Source organism: Buceros rhinoceros, unplaced genomic scaffold (genome assembly GCF_000710305.1).
Source record: "Buceros rhinoceros silvestris isolate BGI_N320 unplaced genomic scaffold, ASM71030v1 scaffold10771, whole genome shotgun sequence".
In the NCBI taxonomy this organism is placed as follows: Eukaryota; Metazoa; Chordata; class Aves; order Bucerotiformes; family Bucerotidae; genus Buceros; species Buceros rhinoceros.
In genome coordinates this window covers 57,003-81,264 of record NW_010392527.1, presented here as the reverse complement: position 1 = coordinate 81,264, position 24,262 = coordinate 57,003, and the positions used below count along the sequence as shown (strand labels likewise).

At 36.5% G+C, this 24,262-nt stretch overlaps 1 protein-coding gene across 1 annotated transcript in view; it reads right to left on the bottom strand.

Annotated features, from left to right (window-relative positions):
* Positions 1 to 24,262, bottom strand: part of EXOC2 (exocyst complex component 2) — a gene marked incomplete at its 5' end in the record, with an annotated part of 102,134 nt that overhangs the window by 20,961 nt on the left and 56,911 nt on the right. Inside the window, 6 exons of the mRNA XM_010144523.1 lie at positions 13,290 to 13,431; positions 17,489 to 17,605; positions 19,603 to 19,669; positions 20,570 to 20,631; positions 21,511 to 21,570; positions 22,509 to 22,589. Coding sequence (XP_010142825.1) covers positions 13,290 to 13,431; positions 17,489 to 17,605; positions 19,603 to 19,669; positions 20,570 to 20,631; positions 21,511 to 21,570; positions 22,509 to 22,589 — 529 coding nt within the window. The remainder of the gene's footprint in view (positions 1 to 13,289; positions 13,432 to 17,488; positions 17,606 to 19,602; positions 19,670 to 20,569; positions 20,632 to 21,510; positions 21,571 to 22,508; positions 22,590 to 24,262) is intronic.

The following is a 24,262-nucleotide window of genomic DNA, read 5'->3' as shown; positions in this document are numbered from 1 at the left end:
ATTGTCTCTGGGATGGCTTCCTAAGCAAATACTGCTTCATTCTGCCCAAGAAAAACTTTTAACAAGTTCCCTTCCTCTGCTGCCCCTAATTTTCAGCATATAGTAGTCATTATGCTGTCATTACGTGTGTAAGTTCTATCAGCACTAGATTTCCATTGTAAGAACCATTTAAATGCTAAAGGATTTTCTTTTGATAAAGCAGAGAGTGTTAATAACCAACACATAATGTGCTGAAGAATCAACAGGACACACATCCCTGATACGACTAGGTTCCCACCAACTTGAGCAGTTTGTAAGGCAGGATTGAGAGCCTTCTGTGAACACCCAGGAAACCTGGCAGAGCGCGAACTTAACGGCTGTCTTCTGGCTGCAGAACATTCTTAAATTTCCAGTATCTGTGAGCAAGTGAAACACTGAAGCAAGACAAAATACTGCACACAAGAGGGGACAGAATGCTTAGTGTATATATATTTGATTTATATTGGACATATTTTCAAAAACACCATCTGCATCAACAGTCCCCTCATAAAATAAAGTTGGAGTGTGCTGATCTAGAAACTGCTCTGCTGCTTAAAAATTCTGTTTATGACTTTTTTTTCCAGATTTAAAAAACAGAGAAACTGTGGAACAGAGCAGCTGGTGGGTGGTGGACTTCCTAAGAGTATCATCATCTTGTAAAACTAGCACCTACATTCTTCTGAAGCCTGGTACTCATATCATTTCCAGTACTCTGCCCTGTTTGTCACTCACTTAAAGCACATTCCAAATTCTTCACAAGTGAGGCACTTATAAAAAAAACCCCAAACATTCACAATTTTGATAAAGGCTTCCGAAAGCCTGAGTGTGGTAACTCATCACATTTAGTGGTCTTTGCCAATCCCAGACAGGTGTCTCACTTTACAGATGTGGAGGTTAATGGCCAGTCACATGACCAGGGGACTCAGTGGGGACCAGTGGACTCAGTGGGAGCTGAAGTCAGCAACACACACTAAGCCCTTCACACTGCCCCTATATATCCTGATACAGGAGGACTTCTGTGATAAATAGAAGTGTCAATTTAAAAAGATGTGCTTTATGGATAAAAGAAGGTAGCTCTATGCACCATAAAGATACAGAATGACCAATTCAATGGCAAAAGCAAATAACTTCTTTAATTGTAAGGTATACTAAAATCAACATCTCTATCAAAACTGTGAACAGTTGAATCAAAAAATCTCAAGCAATATTTCCTTTCATTAACACAAACCAAGCACAGTCTGCAAGAATATTCATTTATTTCTTTCAAACACATCATTTTTAAGGCACCCTGAAGGTGTCCTTTCATGATTTTATAAAACCTAAAATTATTAAAACCTTTCAAAACACAGACTCACATTCGGGAAACTGCGTGATCTTCTCATAATTCCTGAAGTCACTTTACTGTAATAATAGCCTGTCATATGCAAAATGACAGCAATTTCATAAATGAAGAATGGGCTTGGAGATATACTCTGTTTATGAATTTACTTTGGTTGTCACTCAAATATTATTATTATAAGAAGTGAGAAAAACTGAAGCCAACCGATCCAAAAGAGACAAATTTCACAAAGAAAGTATTTGGAACAATATAGACACTAATAATTTCAGTGTCCAGTTATGTCCTGCACCTGTCTAACCTTCCAGTTACATGAAAAGCCTCTTAGTCACCAGTGAAACACATCCTGCATTTCTTACAGTGACTGACGACCGACATACTCCGGTAAGTAAAAGAAAAGGTAAACACGGCAAAAGGAAGTAGAGTAAGAACTTTTTTAAATGATTTTTTTTCCTGTAAGTAAGAAACTTTGAAAGTGTGCTTTGAGCAAAAAGATTACTAGTAGCAGTAAGATGCACAATTTTCCCATCTTACTGTATTATCATTTTGTTAGTACAATTAATAATTTTTTAAAATGTTGCTATTTCTATTGAATTATATCAGAGGTACAATGGTAAGAAGCAGGTGTTGCAAATATAAACTCCCCAATACTTCTGGAACCTAATTCTGCAAAGGTCTGTGAACATTCTCAATGCAAGAAACACAAGCAGTCACCACGCTGAAAGAAACCACAGGACTTGCTGTTAATATTTTTACAAACATACTTCCAAACTACTTTGTGTACCCTTTGTGGATACATGGAATTTTTATTTGTCCTTAGTAACGAAATTCAGCAAATTGGCAACAAAATCAAAGCCAGGATATTAGCTTGGAAGCAAACACTAATAGGTAGCAGTATTTTGGAGGGACAGTGGAAGTCATGGGAAAGATCTGACCAAAGAAAGGGACCTTGGTTACAGGTGTGGTGGATTCTGTGGAAGACACAGTAGGAGGCCATGCTCTGCTTCATTTCACCAAATTCTCAAATTTGAGTTCTATGATAAAATCTAGGTTTTCGGGTTTTTGGGTTGTGGTTCTTTTTTTTCCCCACAGACTTGGTCACTTGGGATGACCTTGAAGTGACTGTCATCATTTTGACTTTCAGTCAGTCCTTACTTTTACCAAGGCACGTATTTAAAACTGTATCAAGTACTGCAGTCAAATGCAGGCAGATCAGCAAACCAGCAATAATTACTGCAAGAGAATATCTTAAATTAAAAATGTCATAAACTGAATTTAATGCAGAATTTTATTTATCTGTCTGTTTAATACAGAGTTGGAAACCAACTACAGCAGCTTTTAGAGATGTTACTGCAGTAAAACCAACCAAAAAAACCCCCCAAACAAAACACAAAAACAAAACCCCAACATGAAACAAAACCAAACAAAATCTAACTGTCCTCTACTCTGCTAGAAAAGAGAAAAAGTTAGTTAAAAATTGTTGCAAGGCACACACAGTATTCTGCGAGACTGCTTATTTATCCTATTTGTTACAACAAAGGTGAGAACTTGCACTGGCTTCCGGTGTTACTATTTCATAGTTTTTCACTTCCAAGTTTCACTGAATCCTACAGCATTTTGAAAAGGTCACGGATTTGAAATGAAAAATGGCTTTACATAACCTGAACAATAGATCCTTAAAAATTGTTCAAGTCCAAAATTAACATTTGGAAGCTATCTGGACTCAGGAGTGACCCACAATAACTGGAAGGCTTAAGATTTTTCACAGTTCAAAGTAAAGGCTTTTAATAATTTTGAATTACTTCAGCCACTGAACAAGTCCAACACCATAATTTCATCCACACATCAATAAACTTTAAGTGTTTCATTAAATTTAAATTGCTTTGTCGTGTAAAGAAATTTTAAGCTAATGAAATGCTTTTTATTACAATGGATCTGCTGTACTGTTAGAAGTCTATCATATTTTCCCACTTAAAATGTAAGAGTTCAAGGGCTTGATAACTTGGCTACAGAAAGAATACGCTCCAGGCTGAATTTTGTATAGAAATTTTGCATAGAAAGCTAGGATTCCTTACACTACAGTTTTCAACCCAAAAACAAGCACACACCCCTGGACAGAAAGTGTTACTGAAGCACCGAGCAGACAGCTATTTTCTGACTGCTAGTTCAGCTGTCCAGTGGCAAGGTACATTTTGGAAATGGTATTTTCATCAGTGTTTTTAAACTACAGCATCCTACATGCACACATCAGGGATTAGAAAATAATTGTTTTTATCACTCCTCTTTCATCTTAAATTCAATATTGTTTTATGCTTGACCACAAACCCCTTATGCAACATTTCAAACTGTAACCAAGAATGTGAACTGACCACTGGGTTTACTAAGAGCATCAAGGCTTTTGGACCTCCCCTGCTGGGCTCTCTGGGGCCAGGTATTTTAAGATGATTCTCCGCATCTGCACAGGTGGTACAGGAGGTACTGTAACACTCTGTTGTATGGCCCTTGAAGCATCTCCACCACAAGCACTTTTATCAGGGGAGGACGCACGCTGTTATGGATTGTTTCTAACTAGTACCAACATGCTAAAGGTTAACAAAACAAATCAATTCTCTAAGCACAGCAGCATGAACTATAGGAACTACAGAGGCAGCTCCCCACATAGACAAGTTTGGTAATTTTGATACAGCTGAGTTCACTCAGACCAACAGGAAAGTTTTAACTTGGGAGTTCCCATTTAAGTATCACTCACAAAACTCTGTTCCTTTATAATTTGAGCTAGAAGACTATGACTTAGCTACAAACAGGAACAGACAAAACTCTACTGCAGATCAATCACTGGCCTTAAATGAGGCCCACAGTCACCTGCGAGTAGGTAACTACACCGCACTGAAGCTTCCCAAATATTAATCATGGATGCTTCCTGACCTCACAGTGCTCCCGTGCACACTCTGTCTTCTGAAACTGTGACTACAGCCTCAGTATGACCTAAAATAAATTCTTCCCCAGTTTAAAGTGCCACAGTTTCTTGAACCCAACTTTTAAAAAGGATACCTTGATTTCCATGGGATCCTGTCTGCAGCACCGACAACCTCAAAACAGGACATGTAATTGTATACCTTAGCCCATACCATATGAAAAATGCAACTGTTCCAAGACATCTTAAGGGTCTAAAAAAATATCTAGGTTTCCTTGTAACAAAAACCTGGAAAAGGCTGTTGACACTAACACATTTCCACCCAGAGCTGGACTGGGAACTAATACTTTCATGAACTAGAAAATGCTGAACTGATGACAAGTTTCTCAGGTAAAGATCAAACTGGCCTTCGAAACGCCAAACTGGAGACAAGTATGGTACAACTTCCTGCAACTGGCTAAGCAACAAAAGAGACTTCGGACTTGTCAGACATTCCTGGAGTTTAACAGTCTCTAGCACAGCATAGACAGAAATGCCATAAGGTACTGCAGGAAGGGGTTTGACAGGGAAAGCAAAAGAAAAGCAGAGGGAGATACGGATGACAATGAGGGAAACAACGACTGGTAAGCTTAATAGAGGCACGTGCTATAAAGTGGAACTGTGAATGAAGGCAGGCACGTGCAAAGCAAGGAGAAGCATAAGAAACAGAAGTTAAGTTGCAGATAAACTTTTACTGCATGTGAAGTCGAGAGTCTGCTGAGACCAGGCAACAAGAAACTCGATTCAAAATTAGCAGCAGAAAATCTTGCATGCCAGAAGAGTGAGGGAGCACAGGAAGATACCCAATGAAGTCTACATGCAAGTGCAACTCAGTATCTCGCAGGTAGAGACAGGAAAATGCAGTGTCTTTCCAGGACAGTACCTACTGGGATTTCTATAATAGACAGAAATTAAAGACAACCTGTCGGCAGAAACTACAGGAAGCTGGAGAAACAGTCCTTTCTCCTGTTCTCATCTTTTTCAACTGTTTCCAAGGACAGAGAAGGTACAATGTTCATTCCATTTCACCAGCTAGAACGATCCTTAATACTTGTAATTCATTACCAATGTAATGCGCGAAAGAAATCTCACTGTTGTCAAGAGAGAAATGTAATGAAACCTGAATGTCTGAAAGTGAAATTGAAGAAAAATCTGAGATTAAAATGAAGTTACACAAATGAAGGTATTTTGAAACATGTAGTGAAATTTGTGCTTATATTTCAAGCAACAAATTAATTTTTTACAAAATTGATTGAAAGGCTGCAACACAATCCCTGACTTTGAAATTTAGTATATGATTCTGTTCTGCAAGGAATTACGTGTAGTAAATCAAATGCAAGAACTGCAGTCATGCAACACTCAGATTGTTACACTAGTTGCTTGAAAGGTGATTTAAGGATGCTGAATACAACTCATCCTAACAAAAATTTGATTGTTGATAAAGAACAGAGTTAATATTTCCTTACTATAATGACAAAATATCAATTGACTAACATATATTTGCTGCAAATGCAGTTAGTTTGAATGAGAATTAACATAGCTGGAGTATTTAGAGAGTACTGAGTATAAGAATTCTCTGGTGTTTCAGAAAGTTTGTCCCCAAAGGCACAAACACACCAGCACAGATACACAGCTGTTTCTCTCTTTCTTCAGGTGCTGATTGGGCATCAGCCTGTACCCTCTCTTTGTACTCCAACAGCTAGACACAAATAACTATGAACAGTTAAACAACTGGCATTTTGTAACAAAATAAGCACAACTGGCAAGTCCTTTAGCAACTCTATTTATCAATGCAGAATGCCTTTTTTTTCTTTTCCTTACTATTATGGCATTTATTTGTTACATGCAATAGAACTGCAAATGCATTGTTTTCTTCCTCTTCACGTACAAAGACTAATTAGCACATTATATCCCTGCAACAAAATAGCAGAATTTGACCTTCCTAAAACATGAAGAAAGACAGACTATTCCTAAACACAGGCCATCAATATTTTGAGATCTGTTGGAGTTCAAAATCACATACATCTAGTCAGATAATTCTGAAGCCATCCACTTGGAGCATTAGAAGAAATCTAAAGGGTTACAGAGATTTCAAACCAAACCATTTTGCACATTTCAGTCAAGAAGAAATTGCCTATATTTTAAAAAAATCTGCTATATCCAAATGTTTTTAAGATGTAAATGCACTTGTCATCTTTCATATAAGCAGGGTGCTGGTGCCCCAAATTAAACAAAAGAAGAAAAGTTAGGGTTGACAAGTATGTCGCTGTGTAACTACAAATTAAATATGCCTTTTGATATTTCATTTTTTAACTGTTGAATACCTTTTCATCAAGCTATTGCCAATAAAAGTTTTTTTATTACATTTTAAAATCAGACAAATAACAGATAAGAGGTGTGACAAGTGTATGAAATCTGATTTAGCAGATCTGACGCGCTTAACCTTTTACTTTAAGAGTGGCATTTGATATATTTGAAATGTTTCAAATGATGCACTTTTAACATGCCAAATAAGAAGAAATTCCAATTTAACTCTACTACATTCAGTTTATGCCAAAACCAGAATGAATATCTAAACACAGAAACAATCAATTTTCAGTTGAAAATGTGAAATCACCTGAAACTTTCAATGCAATGTGAAATTTAAAATACTACCAAAAAAAAAAATCCCCCCCCAGTATCTGATAACATCAGTAACACACAGAAGATATGTATTTTAAGAGGACTGTCAGACTAGCCTCTGCAACTCTGCATCCTGTGAACTTTGACTGAATGTTGGCTAGACTGTACAGCAGCCAGCATTTCAAAAAATAATTTATGAAAAGCAATCAACATATCTGCACGCCTCAGAAAAATAAATGAACACCCACTTTGTGTGGTAAACAAACCCACACTTACTATTGTCTTGAATTTGTACAAATATAGTGTTGTATATGTAAAAAAATGAAATACAACAAAATGACATATTATTAAAAATAATTTGACATTTGCATGCAAAAATCCACATTAATAATCTAAAAGACTGAATGCCCACATACAACTGTTTTTCCTTGCACTGCGCAAACTTCAACACACAAATCTTTTCTATCCTAGTTCAGAGTAACACAACTGCCTCATTCACTCTCCAAATGACTACAGGCTTGGAATCCGGAAGAGAACACAGAGCCTAATTCTGTCAGGTGACTACGACAAAATACATGCATTTAAAATTGAATTTAAAAAACCCAACAAAACACAACTTACTACTGAGAGAGAGAAGAATGAACATAAATGAAAAAACCTCCTCTGCTGAACTAGCAGATTGACCAGTATACACACACACACACACACACACTCTCCACGACTGATTAACATTATGTTTCTCATTATTCCTTTCATCTCTTAATTCTGCTAATACCAGAGGTTAAATTAGAACAACGTTTCAAACAAGAAAAACAGAACCAAACTAGATTTCACTGTTGCTGCATGTTTAAAATCGAAGTCTTTGTTGTAAAGACTTAGAAGTCAAGATGGAAATTAAAATGAAAATTTAAAAGAAAGTTATTTATTAACAATAAATCTAATTCAGTTAATACTGCCTTCTAAAACCAGCAGTCACACCTTAGATCAAAATAAAGGGGCAAATGTACAATTATGCTGTGCACATATTTTTTCTGATTTCAGAACTTCCATATTGAAAAGAGCATATATATTGAAAAACTGAACAATAAAAGTTGTAGCACTTACGCTAAATTAAAATTTAACTCATGCAAAAAATTTGCCCTTCCTTATATTTAAAACTGTAACAAAACCCATATGTATTACAGGACAATTGCTTAAGTTAGCAAGGCTTTTTCCAAACTGATAGAAATATTACATATTTTTCACAGCTTGCTCAAAAGGCAGACTTCTTAATTTCATTCTAATTTCTTCTTCAGAACTGTTCATTGATTACAACTCTTCTATTTTCTCTTCTATTTCCCCATGAATTATATGATGCAGGAAGTATCGTCCCAGTACTTACAGACAGATGACTGCAAAGTTGCCAGTGACAAACAGATTGTCAAGGTTTTTGAGGATTAGATTTTTCTGGATATTCAGTACATTGCAAGACTTTACACAGTCAAATTAAACATGAGTGTTCAAACAGACAGGAGTCAAAGAACGCTTTTTAAAGATAAAGATGATAATGCTTAAGTGACTTATTAACACAACACAGAAAACCCTCCAGAGGCAGGGACAGAATCCTGCCCCTCCACTTTCTGGCCGTACCCCAGATGATGCTTCACTCACTTTTCAAAATCTGTAACAGCTGAGGATAGATTTTTGCCTGTAACAGCTTCACTTAATACAAAGCCCAGTTTTATCTCCAAAACAGTCTCTATTTCATGAAGCAAGTCAAGTGTATCCACGTGGGAAAAAACGTTATTATATAAGCTCGGATTATACTTGCTTGATATTGTGGAGTTTTTTATCTTGTACATAATTTTTACCCACACTAACAAGAAATCAAACAAACAAACAAAAGGAAGGGAAACTGGGAAGTTCTCCTGCTGCGTTGGTCTATATGGCAGAATTGGCAATACATACGTGTAACTTCTGCACAGCAGATTTATATACATTTGACTCATTTGGCTGATGTTGCAGATCTTGACTTTTGCAGCTTTGATTCTAAAAAAAGATGGCATTGGCAAAGCAAAACATTTAGGCCGTTGTTACGTTTCTCAGTGGTACTGCCTATATATAGCATGTAGCCCTGCCTGTAGTGTTACTGTAAGCATATGGTAAATATATAAATAGCTTCAGTCAGCTGCGCAAAGAAAGGGAGCAGTAATGTTAATGGCTGTCATCCCTCGAGGACCACAGTGCAAAATGGAGGAAATTTCTTCGGTTACACTGCAGCTTCTGGTAAGCTCACTGGTCTCGTGAGTATCAGACCTCTCGGCCCTTTTATTTGCACTTCAAGTCTGCCTCATTTGTATAACCCCTTTCGATCCATCTCTGTGTTAATTCTATTTCTAAATCCGACCCTATTTTACATTTCTACCTTGCTAATCCAATCCTTGTTTCCCCCTTTGTTCCTTGCTTGATACCAGTCTTTATCACAAGCTTGTAGTTCCAGGCTGCTCCCTCCCTTGCAGCTATCTTACGTTCTACCACTACTGGTATCCTCCCCATGAATGATTCCATCTACCCAAAAGCATGATCTGCCCAATACTCCAGATCAGGTGTTCTCTGCATTTAATTCACACTTCCAGATTCTTAGTTTTGCTTGGTGACAGCAGGGGGAGCATCATGGAAGGAATACTCGCAAGTGCTCAACCAGTACAATGTCCAAAACCAGCTGCAGTCTTGAAGCTATGGGCTGGACTAGCAACAACTCATCATTAGAAAATTCTCAATGTTATTACTAACCAATTGCCAAGTATTTTCATATTCACTTTTCTCTAAAATGTCCTTTGCAAAAGACACATCTGTGACATCAGCATGTCCCCACTCCGGTCACATTTTCACTTGCCAGATGGGATGCTTCAAACTTTCAGACTGCATCACCCACCTTTTACCTTATCTTTTAAATAAGAGCAAATCGATGTCTTTGCTCTCTTTTTTCCTTGCAAACAAAGAACAGTTCTTGTCAGAATTTGCCTTTTACTGTCACTAGTACTATTTGAAAGCTAATGCAGAAACACCGTCTTAAAAAAACTTCAGGCCAAACTATTACATCTTGTCGATCAGGCGTAGCTGTATCCACTAAGGAACGTTGAGTAACTTTAATTATGCAACACTACACATCACTGATAGTAGCTCTCAGAAACACAACTGAAGCCTAATTGTTTTGCCTTGACAACGACATCAATTTTTTCTCTTTTAAAATTGAGGCTACAAAAGTCAAGATTTAAACCAGCCAAATGACTCAAATAAAACTTTAAATTTTGCAGTCATAAAGTTTACTGAAGAACAGACAGTAATTTCTACTATACAAATAACATTTTTTCCTCAACAAATCAATGTGTCTATCTTCAATAAATCCTTTAGTGAAGTGTATGTTTGACCCACTCAGTCATCCGTATGCTATTTTAGTTTTATAAAGTAGATACTTTTCATGCGGTACTTGGGAGACAAACTGTAAAGTAGAGATTTCTCTGTTTTGGTTTCTTCCTAAGAGAGAAGTGAAAAGATAGTATATCTACTGCAGTACTAGATTTTTAGATTACATAAGGGTATATTTTCTCCACTAGAGTCTCATTGCACAATTTAATGTTGCTTGTCAATACTAGTTGATTGGAAAAAAATCAATTATATGCCTGCTGGGTGATTTTTTTTTTTTAATTAAATATTGGAAAAAGTCAGATTCCCATATGCCCCATGAAGAGGTGGTTTGTTTTGTTTTGTTTTTTTCCCAGTCCTTTACAAAAATGAAGTTCATCTACTTCCTCTAAAAGGGATGCTCTCCCTTTCACTTACTAATGTTTATCTTCAGAGCACCATATACTTTCAGGGTCAACTAACTGTTGCTAGAAGCAGACAAACTGAAGGTACTCAAAGATATACTTCGTCCTTGTTTTGGCTGGGATAGAGTTAATGATGAGGAGTCTTTTTAGCAAGTCCTGTTGTGACAGGACAAGGGGTGATGGTTTTCAACTAAAAGAGGGGAGATTTAGACTAGATATAAGGAAGGAATTTTTTCCAATGAGGGTGGTGAAACACTGGAACAGGTTTTCCAGAGAGGTGGTAGATGCCCCATCCCTGGAAACATACATTCAAGGTCAGGTTGGACAAGGTTCTGAGCAACCTGATCATCAGTGGAAGATGTCCTTGCTTACCAAGATGTCCCTAGTTCATCAAGGCGGAGAAGCACGGATGAAGTGACGCTATGTTTGTGCTGGTTTTGGCTGGGATAATTAACTAATTGAGGTAATTTTCTTGATAGCAGCTGCTATGGGGCTGTGTTTTGGATTTGTGCTGAAAAGAGTGTTGATAATTCAGAGATGTTCTTGTTATCACTGAGTGGTGCTCACACAGAGTCAAGACCTTTTCTGCCTCCCACACCACCACATCAGCGAGTAAGCTGGGGGGCACAGGAAGTTGGGAGGGGACAGCCAGGACAGCTGACCTCAAACGACCAGAGGCATACTCCACACTATATGATGTCATGCCCAGGCCATTAAAAAAAAAAAAAGCTGAGTGAAGAAGGAAGGGGGTGGGGGGGGATATTCAGAGTTAAGGCAATTTGTCTTCCCAAGGAACCGTTACGTGTGATGGAGCCCCGCCTTCCTGGAGCACCTGCCTGCCAATGGGAAGTAATAAATGAATCCCTTGTTTTGCCTTGCTTGCACATGTGGCTTTTGCTTTACCTAGTAAACTGTCTTTATCTCAATCCATGTGTTTTCTCACTCTTAACGTTCTGATTCTCTCCCCCATCCCACCAGGGAAGACTGAGTGAACAGCTGTGTGGTGCTTAGTTGACGGCTGGCGTTAAACCATCACAGACCCTTTTAGGCCTCTCAGCCAAAACCAGCGCAATCTTCCTTCTTAACACATTTAACTCGGGAATTAAAAGAAACCAAACCACCACCACCAACAACAACTTTTTTACTACGTCAGATTGGCACCTCTTGGCCAACACTATGATATGTAATCCTGAGGAGGAATCTCTTATATTTACCATCTTTACTTCGATTTTTGCCTTAAAGTTGCAGAGAAAGTATGTAAAACCAACAATAAATCAGACAAGTAGACTATAGCACACCTCTAACAGAAATTCCATATTCCCTCTAAATGAAAAAAAAAAACACTACAGAATAATCTTAAAGGCAACATGAGTCTAGTAAGTTGATCACAATGCACTAGGATCAAGAAAGGATAAAAAGTTGACACAACAATTTCTTTCTCTTAGCTGGTGGGAACGCAAACATGCCAAGTTTCATGCCACACCTCAAACACGATGAGAAGTTACGTATTATTCAGACAGAAATCTGAATGTGCAAGATTAAAATCTAAGTTATTTCTGCAATAAACTGTATTAGAGCATATGTTCTGAGCACAGAAGTCGTAACAAAAGATAGTAGAAACACTTTTCTCTGAAGCAATAAACCACAAGAACTTTGTGTTTTAAGGCCCAGTGAGCAAGCACCGCAGCTCCAGATTCACGGATTACAAGTCTGCTTCTTGTTACTACCTCCCTACCAAATTCAAAAACACCACAACTTTTCTACTAAGCTTGCCATATACAAATCTCTGAAACAATCAGATCAGAAAGTACAAATTGCCACCGATTTACCAAAAATTAATACAAAATCACCTTTCAAATGCCAAGTACTATGTTATTGCAACTAATTTCTACTTGGTATTAACTGTGCATTCATGTGATAAGCTGCTTAGATGTGTTTGGTTTAGATACGACAACCTAGATATTCAAAGGTCCTAAACAGTAGCATGTGCACAGCATTCACTACTTAAAAAAATAGACTCATTTATATTACACTTCCTTAAAACAGAGGCTCTTAAAGCACCTAAATAATGACAAACTCAGTCATTCTAAATATCTTATACCTGCCCTTCTTCGATGGTTTAACATTCTTTGCTGAACTACTATTACAGCATGAATTTTCTCCTAATTTTACCATTTCAGAACTGTAATTACATCTATTACAAAAGTAGCCAGATTCTGTGGAAAAAATCCCAAACAATCTCACTGAATGTCATAAGAAAATAGCAAAGACATCTTTTGTAATACTTTCTATTATATATAAGCAATGAAGCAAAATAATCACAAAAAACAAGTATTAAAGAGATTATCAATGATAAAAGCTGCTTTAATCATTTGGGGGGATTTGAAAAATTATTTAGGAATTAAGCAAAGCCTGTGAAAAAGAACTTATAATAAGAACTTGTCAAAAGTTAAAAACACAGACTAGAAAAAAGTTTTAAATTGCACACTATATTTTAGCTCCTATCAATCACTGTTAAAATAATTTCAGAGTTTAATAAGCAGAAATTTACCTGCTGGAACCAGACAATCTTTCCAATCAAAATATCCTGCGTAAATGCCAGGTTCTAACGACCCAACTATTGGATCCGCCTTGAATTCAATGTACATTTCAAACAGTCTTTGATCCAGCTCTTTCAAGGATTCCATACTAACCTAAAAAAAAAAAACAAACCCCAAAAAACCCCCCAAAACACAAAATAAAAAAAAAAAGAAAAAAGAGAAAAAGAACATAATAAACAGTTATTAACTACAAGAATTAAATCACATACTCCAAAAATTCACCTCACGTCTTTCTAATCTTTGGTAAAGAGTAGCAATTACTTACACATTTCAGCTCATAATTAAATATATAAAAACCTAGGAACCTCGATATTATCTATTCATCCTACCCAGTATGATTTTTTTTTTCTGATTGTGCTCAGCAACAGATACTTTTGGGAAAAGTCCAAGGAATGCAAAAGCAGGTAAATTATTCTGTAACTGTCCAATAGTACGATTTTTTTTCCCCCTGCATATCAGGAAGTCTTGATCTTGCACGAATTAAATAAATTCATTTTGTCAATGCTTGAAAATATGCCCTTAATTTTAATGCTGAAATATGAAGATTTTCATATAATGCTTAAGAGCTACCAATTGTAATATTACAATTTTTCATTATATGCTCTATTTTTGAAAAATACTTAGATTTAAGAGTCTCTGCCTTATGAAACTGTACATGTGAACAGTGCTCTACCTTCAAGCTATCTCCGTAAAACAGATGCATAAGCTGCAGCTCACGAACACCTCTGGAATTTTTCTCTCTAACAGTTGTCTATGCAATTTTTAGTAATTCACACAACTCAGCTACACTGAAAGCTACACGGATATGCAGAGTTTGTTCACCGTACCTGAAAAACTTTAAATTTTATACAAGACTTTTTACTAAACATAGATACCCCCTGAAAATATAGCTTCTAAATCAGTTCTGGAACACAATGCATGTCACAAAATGTTAAAGATGAAAATCAGTATCTTAGGATGGTAATGGATGCTAAATGCAAAGTAAAATATGCCAAAAATATCATGTGACTTAAATGTATTTGTAAGTCCTTAAGCGATAGCAAAGTAAAGCTTTAAAACTACTACTAACTTTCCTCAACCGTTAGGGGAAAAAACACATACACACACACACGTGTATATATGCACACATATATATGCATATGTATATATATACACATACACGTAGTAATTTCCATAAGCAAATGGTTTTAAAAGTGCGGATGAAGTCAGGTGTCTAGATCAAACCAGGAATTCAGAAGAAAAAAGAAGGAAAAGAAGAATACCAATTCCTTATCATATCATATTCTCAAGGTTTCTGAAGATTTAATGCTGCAAGCTCCAGAATAAGGGATGAAGCTTAATCACTGCAGGGATATCTCTAAACTGTGTTCTCCTCTGGCATATCTATAGTGTTAAGTGAAGAAAAAAGGAAACTGTAATATTTGAGTCAGGAACAGACAGACAGATAAGCCTCCAGGAATGAGATCATGAGTGCAAGGAAAGACACAGGTATTGCTAAGGTCAAAGCTGCTGCCAGATTCAAGAAAGTTGGGATGGTGAAGGTGGTGCCCAGAAACAAGAGGCACTGCTACTTTCCTTCCTCCTTTTAAACATGATAAGCTTTCTTTGTCACTAGAGGATCGATATCCCAAAGACAGGATTTTCATGAGGCACTGAGAATTTGGTCCCAGGAAGATATCAAGGCTATTTTCTTCTTTCCCTTCTACCTGACAGCCTGTTGATGTTCAGGACATGAAAAAGAAGAACACACTCAAAAACGTACAGAAATCTTGCTCTTTTGCTGCTTACACAAGATCATAGAAATGTAAACCCAGCATGGGTTTCAAGACATTTTTCACTTCGGCTTCTTATAATTAGGGAGAATAACTCTCCTTAGACCATTCCTATTTAGGTTAGAGGTAAGTGGGGAAAATAAAGTACAAGCTCCAGTGGGAAGTCCCTGCAAACATACACCCATTCAAAGAATCTGTGAAACGACTGCTGGTCTTTACAACCGGTCCTTAACACAGTGGTTTAGAACCAAGGAATACCACCTTCCACTTCTGCAGCCATTCAATACAAAGATCATCTACATATTCACTACCCACTTTTTGTTTCATGCTAGACCCCTTCAACCTGTTTTAAGTTCAATGCACAATTAAGCTAGTTGTGGGTAACCTTGTTTTCCAATTAATCTAAATGTTATTTTGAGCCCAGGATGGAGGAGTGAAGCACAGCAGAAGTCTTCAACAACTTCCATTGTATATACCCATTTTCTTGACTCTCAAGAGTGATAAATCCTTATACAAATACAGAATTCTCTTATTGTTATCTTTCTGCAGTGAACTTCCTTGTAACTAGTTTTCAATTTTTGTATTAAAGCCATTTTGAGCCTCTATCTTAGTAGCCCTCTGCCTTATGTAGGTATCAGCACTGTAGAAACCATTTTATTCTGAAGCTAGGATGACTATTATCAAACAATTTTTTTCTCCACTTATCAACTGATTAAACTGATGATAAGAAGTTGAATTTAAGAATCTCCACAGAAATTAAAATTACTGGTGAGTATCGTAAGTATGTGCTAAGATGACGTGTGTTAAAGCAGAGTGTAAAGTTTGGCCATTTTATGTAACTTTGTATTTGGTGCATACACACACACAAAATGGACATAACAACCATGCAGAATGTAAAGAAATGTTCTTTGTTACCATTTTATGATTTCTGTATTTTCAGAATATTAGATAATAAAGACGTCTCTTCTAACAAAGGCAACTTTAAAAAAACCCCAAACACCACAAACCAATACACTACAAAAGTAACTTCAAAATTAAATTTATAAAACTAACAATTTCAAAGTATAGTTTTGTTTCAGTCTTCTCAGATTAAAACCAAATTGTATTAAAAATTTTGTCAATTCTTTATTGAAAATTTTTGATCTAATAATTAAAGAGACTTACAGTAGTTTAGGTGACAGAACAAAAACTTGAAACAGTCAACCAATCCCTCTAAACCTCTATGAGCTTCTAGCCTCTCTTAAAATTAATGAAGTGTTAAAAAACTGCCCTCTTAAGAGGATGATCTAACGATCCAAATCCCCCCAGCTAGTGGTACTCATTGATGTGCCCATATACACAGTACTGCGCCAGTCAGAGCTTTCAAAGGGTTAATACAGATCTGAACTTAATCTGAGACATTAACATTTGAACTTTGTCATTTATAAACCTACCAGACTTTTGATGGCAATACTTTGATGTGGCTGTACAAGACAGTGTTGAATACATGCATAACTGATGTCTTACTTGCTTTTACAGACACACTGACAGTTCCTAGCTCTACTCTCAGCTGTCTCAGTAGCCACGAACGACAATATCCAGAGTAATTTTGTACGCTGTACTAAACATACCAATCATATTGGCCCCATTTAAACGCTATTCAAAACTACTTCAGCCACAGAAGTTCAAAGAACATTCAGGCAGAATGGCACCAAGGATGTAGTACATAGCACAAACGCCAGTTTGAAGAAAATACTGCACTCTGTACAGGAAAAGATAACATTTTACTTCCAACCAACAAACATTTCTGGAAATAAACTAGCTTTATGGTCCTAAGGATTATGTCACAACATTTCTCATAAAAAAATGATTAATCTTTACGAAAAGGCAGGAAAATGAGACAGCTACTGCCACCCACTTTGACATTTTCGTTCTTTGAAAAAAAAAAACCAAAAAAACAAAAAACCCAACCCAAACCAAAACACAACAAAAAACCCTGAACTGGCTCATGAACAACTATCAGTAATGCAGATTGCCACATGAAATTATTTATCAAGTATATTTCTCAGATAATGATCTGTTATTCTCTGCATTAGGAAGACACAGAGACAGTAAATAGTTTTACTAAGAAATCTGATAAGCTTTGCCATTGAACATGCAAGTCCTGAATAGGAGGTCACATTTTCTATACCAGCTAATTAAACCTTATAGTTACACATACAGCCACATCACTGTTGTTGTTGTGTCCCACCGATGCCTGGAGACCCACTCATTTGATAAGGCTCACCCAAGAGTCCTTTTGGCCATATGAACACTTGCACTTAATTCCCACAGGAAATAAAACAAATAAAAACTGTTCCTTTCAAGCAATGATACTTCATTCCAGTGCTCTCACTTACTTGAGTTATTTTTTCAACACCTTGAAAGCCATGTTTCTCAAAATGTTCAGCTATATTTAGGAATGTATGACGTTCCAGATAACGGCAGTTACTGAGTGCAATTAAAAGCCTCTGTTCCTAAAAATTCATTTTAAGAGAAGAAAGAATATAATAGTTAGAAAGAAGAAGTATCGGCATGACCAATACTGTAAGTGCATGGTATTTTATTAACTCTGTGTGTGAGAAACACACTGATAAATAAAGCGGACTTTACAAATGTTTTTGTCAATAAACCACCAAGAACTGAATGAATATTAGGTATGATGACTGAACACGTATGCTTTCTCTTACAGGATCTGGAGCATTCACTGGAATAGCTGTGACTAATACAGAACCATGGTTAAGACTTCCTTGCAAACCTTGGGTTTGAACAGCCTTCCAGGAAGCTGTTTCTGGCTTTTACTTGGTTTCAAGAAATTCACTGAGAATTATGACCATCATAAAATCAACCAAAGATCATCTTCACTTTCACATGAAGCTGTCTAAAACAAGGGAAGCAAAAGAGGTACTGACCAAATGCACTCATCTGTTTTAAAGGACTAGAATGTTAGGAAGCACATACTATAATTTCAGCAGTTAGTTTGAAAAAAATTCTAGGTGGTTATAGCTTATTTCTGTTCTTTGATGATTTTTTTTTTTTTTTATTACAAGAAGGTCAAATATATTCTGGACTTGAGATACCAGAACTGACTTTCCCTGACCTTGGTGCAACAAGGTGTAGTTTCCAAAGAGACCACAGCACAGAACTGCTATTTAAAGAGATTTGGTCTTTCCTCTTTCCCCTCTCCTTCTCCCAATGGGAAAACATTTTCCTACCTCAGATGGAAGTTCAAAATCAGTTCCAGCAAGTATTTTGAAAACAAAGCTATTTGGTATTGAATTTATCATAATAGTGCAAATCTGATTAAAAATAGTGCTGGTTTTTAGAACTCCTGACAGTTTGTATTCCAGCAATATCATTACTGGTTCTGAGATGTGCAATTGCCTACTACTATAAATTACAATCAGTTGGTATATAGACTATTCAAAAATTAGAATTTTAAAAATACAGTGACAAATCTTACTGTTCTCATTACTCAATCAGGAAAGAGAAGTGTTCTGTGATTTACTGAAAATAATATGATACCATGGAAACCAAACATTGTCTAAAATTGTTGATTTCTTTTTTATTTAAGCATTCATAGCTATGACATATGGGAGGAAGTCACAGCCACAAAAAGTTACTTTTTCAACGATTATCAAAACCTATGCATTGCCAGAAAAATGATATAAAGACTAATTATTATAGTCTGCAATTCAGAAACTTGGCCTGATCAGGCAATCTGTGAATGTTTATTGTAGGAGGAATGTTTATTGCTCTTGTAAATAAGGCTAAGCTGGGCATTCTGACAATATTTAAAACCTGTACTAAAGAATATTAACTTCACAAGAGGATCTCACTACGTTTTTTTTGCAGGGAAGAAACCCACTTTTTCCCCCAGCCACAGGACTAGAAGAAAGTACATTAACCAAAGTCAAGGTGTCAAGAACATTAAAAACCATTTTTTCCATTTCCTATAAACCAAAACCAAATCCAAACAAGTCAAACAAATAATCAATACTTATTTTCAGTAATGCCCTTTTTTTTTTAAAAATCCTACACTACTGAATGCCTGCATCTTCATGGGTTTAAAAAAGTATTTAATAATCAGACCAGTTCTTGAATTTTAAAACAAGGTGATAAATCAAATCCTCAGCTGTCTTAACACCAGTGCTACTTTCACTGATTTCAATGATGCCATCTCAGTTTCCGAGGAGGACCTGGTTTCAAAAAATATCTTCATTTGTTACCTTAAGATGGTATACTAAGATATCATAAACAAACAGTGCTTTTAAACAGAGCCTTATATTCAAGCCTTATATCCTTGTATTTTCTTATACACATTTGTATCTGGAAATGCCACAAGAATACAAAATTGCTATCTCAGAAAGGAAAACAAGTAGTAGAAGTACTTAATAAAAAAAGGACCACATTCCTGTTACTTTGAGAAATACTAAGTTTCACATAAGCTTTTAGAAACAGAAGCCAAACTTACCGAAGAAAGACTAGAGTCTTCATGAATGCTTCCAAACAAATCTGGAGATGAAACATCAACTGAAAGACTAAGAATAGTGTTTAAAAAAGTGAGTAGTGTAGTGCTTTTGATTATCTGGTACATGGTGGATTCAAATGAGCAGTCAGAACAGAAGACTGGAATCTTGTTTCAAGCCCCCTTACAACAAATAATAAAGCAGCCCGCTATGCTCAGTTTTTCCAAAATGTCCACAAAGCCCAGGGGAGCTTTGTGGACAGACAGTACTATTTATTCTAGCTACAGATCTTTCCTTCTTAAAGCATTTTAGTTTTCTATAATTTGTCTGGTTTGCCACAGATTCTGTTTTGTTTTCATGTCTATCAGAGTCACCCAAAGAGCAAAAAGAAGTAGCATTAGGAACATAATTAATCTGCCTTTTTCTAATGCATATTGCAGGTACCATTGCCAAGTCCATGGCATTTCATAATGAAACAATCGGAACTCTTGGAAACTCCGGCTACTCTGACATGATTTAGTCTCTAAAATAAAAATCTCATGAGCAATTATCAAACAAACTCTCCACAATTTAGCAGAAATACCAACAGAACTATTCAAAATAGAATGGAAGAAAAGCAAAGCAGAGGCTGTTTATCCATGACCAGACATTACTCTGTGACAAGGACAACTCATGCTCTGTAAGGTCATGGCAAAACCAACACACTTGCTTTTACAGTGCACAACTCCTGTCACTGAATAAAATGGTGTATTACCATCTTCACGCACAATCTCATACAATATTTATTACATGATGTCACTCAATTGTTTGACATAGAAAGTATCTGCTCTTATTTCAAAGTATCACTAACCAGAAGCAAAAGCGTTCACAAGAAATGTGAAATACCACAGAGGATAAAACACCACCACCACTGAAATTTGAGACTTGCACCCACCGTTTCTGAATACTACATGTAGGTCTTATTTTACTTACTGTGCTGTATCAATGTCACCATCAGGTTTGGTGCTCAGTTGTTCCAAACAGTCTATAAAGACCTAGGAAACAAAAACACAAGATCTACATATTCTGCTAGACTATGAAAGAATTCTTAAATTCACTTTTACTACTAGTCAACAGAAGCAGAACAATCATCATCATCATCTTTCCTTGTCTTAAACCCTACATAAATACAGCAACATTAGTTACACCTTTTGAATATATTTTTTCAAGTTTATGCGCATCACAGTATTGTAGCAAAACAAACAGGAGTTCTTAGTCCTGCTAAGTGATTCTCATGATGCACATCTAAAATTATGCAGTGATAATATAATGGTTTGCAACGAAGTCATTGTTTAATAGTTTTCAAGTGTTCAATCTGAACAGCTGATCCCAAGTTACCACCACAGAAGCATCACTAAAATCCATTCTACGCTTTCGCACATGATTTCTTGTCTGAGAAGACTACAGAAATGCTTCAAAGGCCTAAAGCATGCTATTATCTAATTTCAAATATATTTTTAAAAGTATCGAATTTTGTTATAAAAATTACTGGTTTCTGACATGAAAATTAAAAGATAGATCTTCAGCTGATGAAAATCAGCATTGTTCCTTTTACTGTAAGGTATTGATTTTAGTTGACATCAGCCCATCAAGTATCTCTCAATCAGTAAAATCTCCAACAGTCACAATCAGTGACTGTTGTCAGAAGTACTTGAATATGTCATCTACCCATCCTCCGAGGATTTGATATCATCAGATTCAGCTAGAAAGCCCTACACACTTTTAAATCAAACATTTCTCAGTATCTCAGAGTGTATCAGAGGAATAACAGTTATCAGCTGAAGCTACCTTTTGGGAGATGGGCAGGGTACAAAGAACACATTTTTGTTGATCGCTTGTGTTCACAATTTCATACTTAAAAGTGCTTGAGTTACCTGCATGATCCCAATGCTTAGCTGGCACACATCCTCCTGTGTTTTCTGCTGCTGGAAAACCTGAAGATGCAAGCATATTATTTCAGCAGAACAGCTTCACGTGGCCTTATTCTCAAGGAAGGCCTGAGTAACTTATCCCTAAAGAGATGACACAATTATAGGAACGGCTGGGACACAGCGTCTTCTCATGGATCAACTTCAAATTTTCCCCACTCTAAAAACAGGAAGCGAGAATACAAATCCCAAGTAACAGTTTGACAAGCATGACGAGACAACACACTAAAAGGAAAGAAGTCCTACTACCTAGTACACATGATCTGTATCAGCTGGTTAATGTAACTGCAGCAAAAGCTCCCAGAATGTTCCACGATCTTTGCATCCTAACAAGAAGAATTCACCATGCACTGCAGATTCTTTTGAAGCTAGCCCTAAAAATTAAAATAAGCTTGAAGAGAGAAACAATACCCATCTAGAGGGGCCCACAGGACTTGAGAGAAGTGTTAAAACTTCCTTAGATCACCAAAACATGAAAGAAAACATCAGTATCACAATCAGGGCCTCAAGGTAGATGGGGACAATCAGGACTCTCAATTTAGAATAAAGCTTATGGAAGTAAAAAGCTGAATTTAAGTTCTGCAAGCAGTTTGGATGCAACACTGAATGAAGAGTAACTCCTAGGAATGTTGTCCCACTCGCTTTTTCTTTTATCCACATATGAAGTCACATCTACTGCTATCTGAAGATTACATTAGTAGCATTTTTTGAGAAGAACAGCTGTAAAGATTTAACTATAGGTCCAATCGGCTCAGCAGACACACAATTACCCCTAACAAAGGGAACAAACAGAACTCTAAAAGCTGGCAGCAGTGAAAAGGATGTACATGGAATAAATAAAGAGGAAAGTTATACCCCTGTGTCATTCTCTAAAATCTTTTGTTCTGAAACCAAATAGTAACTTATATAAAAAGAATGAAATAAAAGCAAAAATCAAAACTTACACTGGCCTCTCCAGGTTTGCAGTCCAGCACAGTTTTAAGAGATTGCAAGGAATGGATAATGCACTGTTCAAACTGGGATGGCTGAAAGGCAAATGACTTGTTAGCTTTAGATAAGCATGCCAGATGTATACTACAGAAATATATAAATATACCATACCATGAGATAAGCTCTTTATTTCCGAAGTATCCCAATTAAGTAAAAAAAAATGACTTTCATATTTCCAGAGGGCTCTTTTGTAGTGATGTACTTCTGTACTTATCTACAGAATTATTACCACAGATCAATGTGCATTTTTTTATCTGAATGAGAGACTTTTACATCAAACACCGCCCTCTAAAAGAGTTGTGAAAGATATTTATAGCTTGTTTAACGTAGCACATATCGACAATTACATTACAGATGCCTCTGACACCCTCCCTCCTGCCCTGTCTCGATCTATGTTGGGATAGAATTTCACTTGGGATATCTGATATTGGTGCATTTTATTTCAGCAAAAGGTTTCTAAGAAAAAACGGATTTACATGGAAGCAAAAAACCCACTGATTTAGGGGGCTGTTTTTTTACCTTCAGGTTTCCAAACCTGAAGTACGAATGTCTTGAAGCATGTATCAACTTCACTTTGAAAGTGCAAATGAGTTCACAGCACTAGAGTCATTAGTCAGTTTTTCCTTCTTTCTCTCTTCCCTGTTAAGTCACACCTTTTTCTTTTTTTTTTTTTTTAAAAAAAAACAAAACAAACGAGGCTGCCTGTTGGTATCAGGCAGGAAGCTGTTGTACTGGGGCAACATGAAGCAGAGAGGAGTCATTGCTCTAGAAAAGAGGAACATCATCCCATTGATTTTGGGTCAAAGAGTTGGACAAAAAAAGCTTTTAAGTCATGTAAACCTGCTTTTCACCCAGTAGATAGTTTATGGCATGTCACCAACTTTAGGCTTAAGAGTAACTTTTATTTCTGTAAATGCAGGGGTGAAGGTGGATCATGAAAGTGATGCCTGCACGGCAAGCTGAAAAATCATGGAAAAAGCCAAGAGACAATCTGTGTTTATTATTTTTTGACCTGCTTAAAAGAAAAAGAACAACAGTAAAGTGATGCTCTTTGCTTGTTTCCACATACTAAAATATCACACCTCAAGAGGAGAAAGCTGTTCAGGTTATGTTATTCTTTGGATATTATGAAACTGAGGAAAACTGGTTCTGTCTTACTGTATCCTTTACCTGGACCATATTAACTCTAAAGGGGTTATCAAACAGTATTTCCTAGAAACTTAAAATACAGTTTCTGTCTTAAGCCTAAAATGTCCCCAAAGAGACTGCCTGGCCCTTGTTTACACTGGTTAATTTTTGCTACATATTTTGCTATAATATTACCCCAATGAACTCAACTCTAGTAAATCTACTAGGTATCTAGTAGATAATTAACCCCGCCATGACAAAACAGAGTCAACTTTGGCATGTCTCAAAAGGCATCTGGGGAAGTGCTGTATACGAGGAATTCTTAGGTGATTTCTAAATGCAAAAAAGACTTAAGTTTTTAAACAAAGATGGGTTAGGATACAGCAAAAGATAAAGAAACAAAGCCTTTGTGAAAGATCCTTCCTCCAGTTACAAATGAAGAGAGTGAAAACCAGAAAAGTTAAGGGACTTGACCAAACCATCAGCAACTGAAACCAAGAGCAGAGGCTGTACATCTGGTTATACTACTACACATGCCCAACAACACTCCTTCCTACAACGTGTATGTTGTGATTGCTTA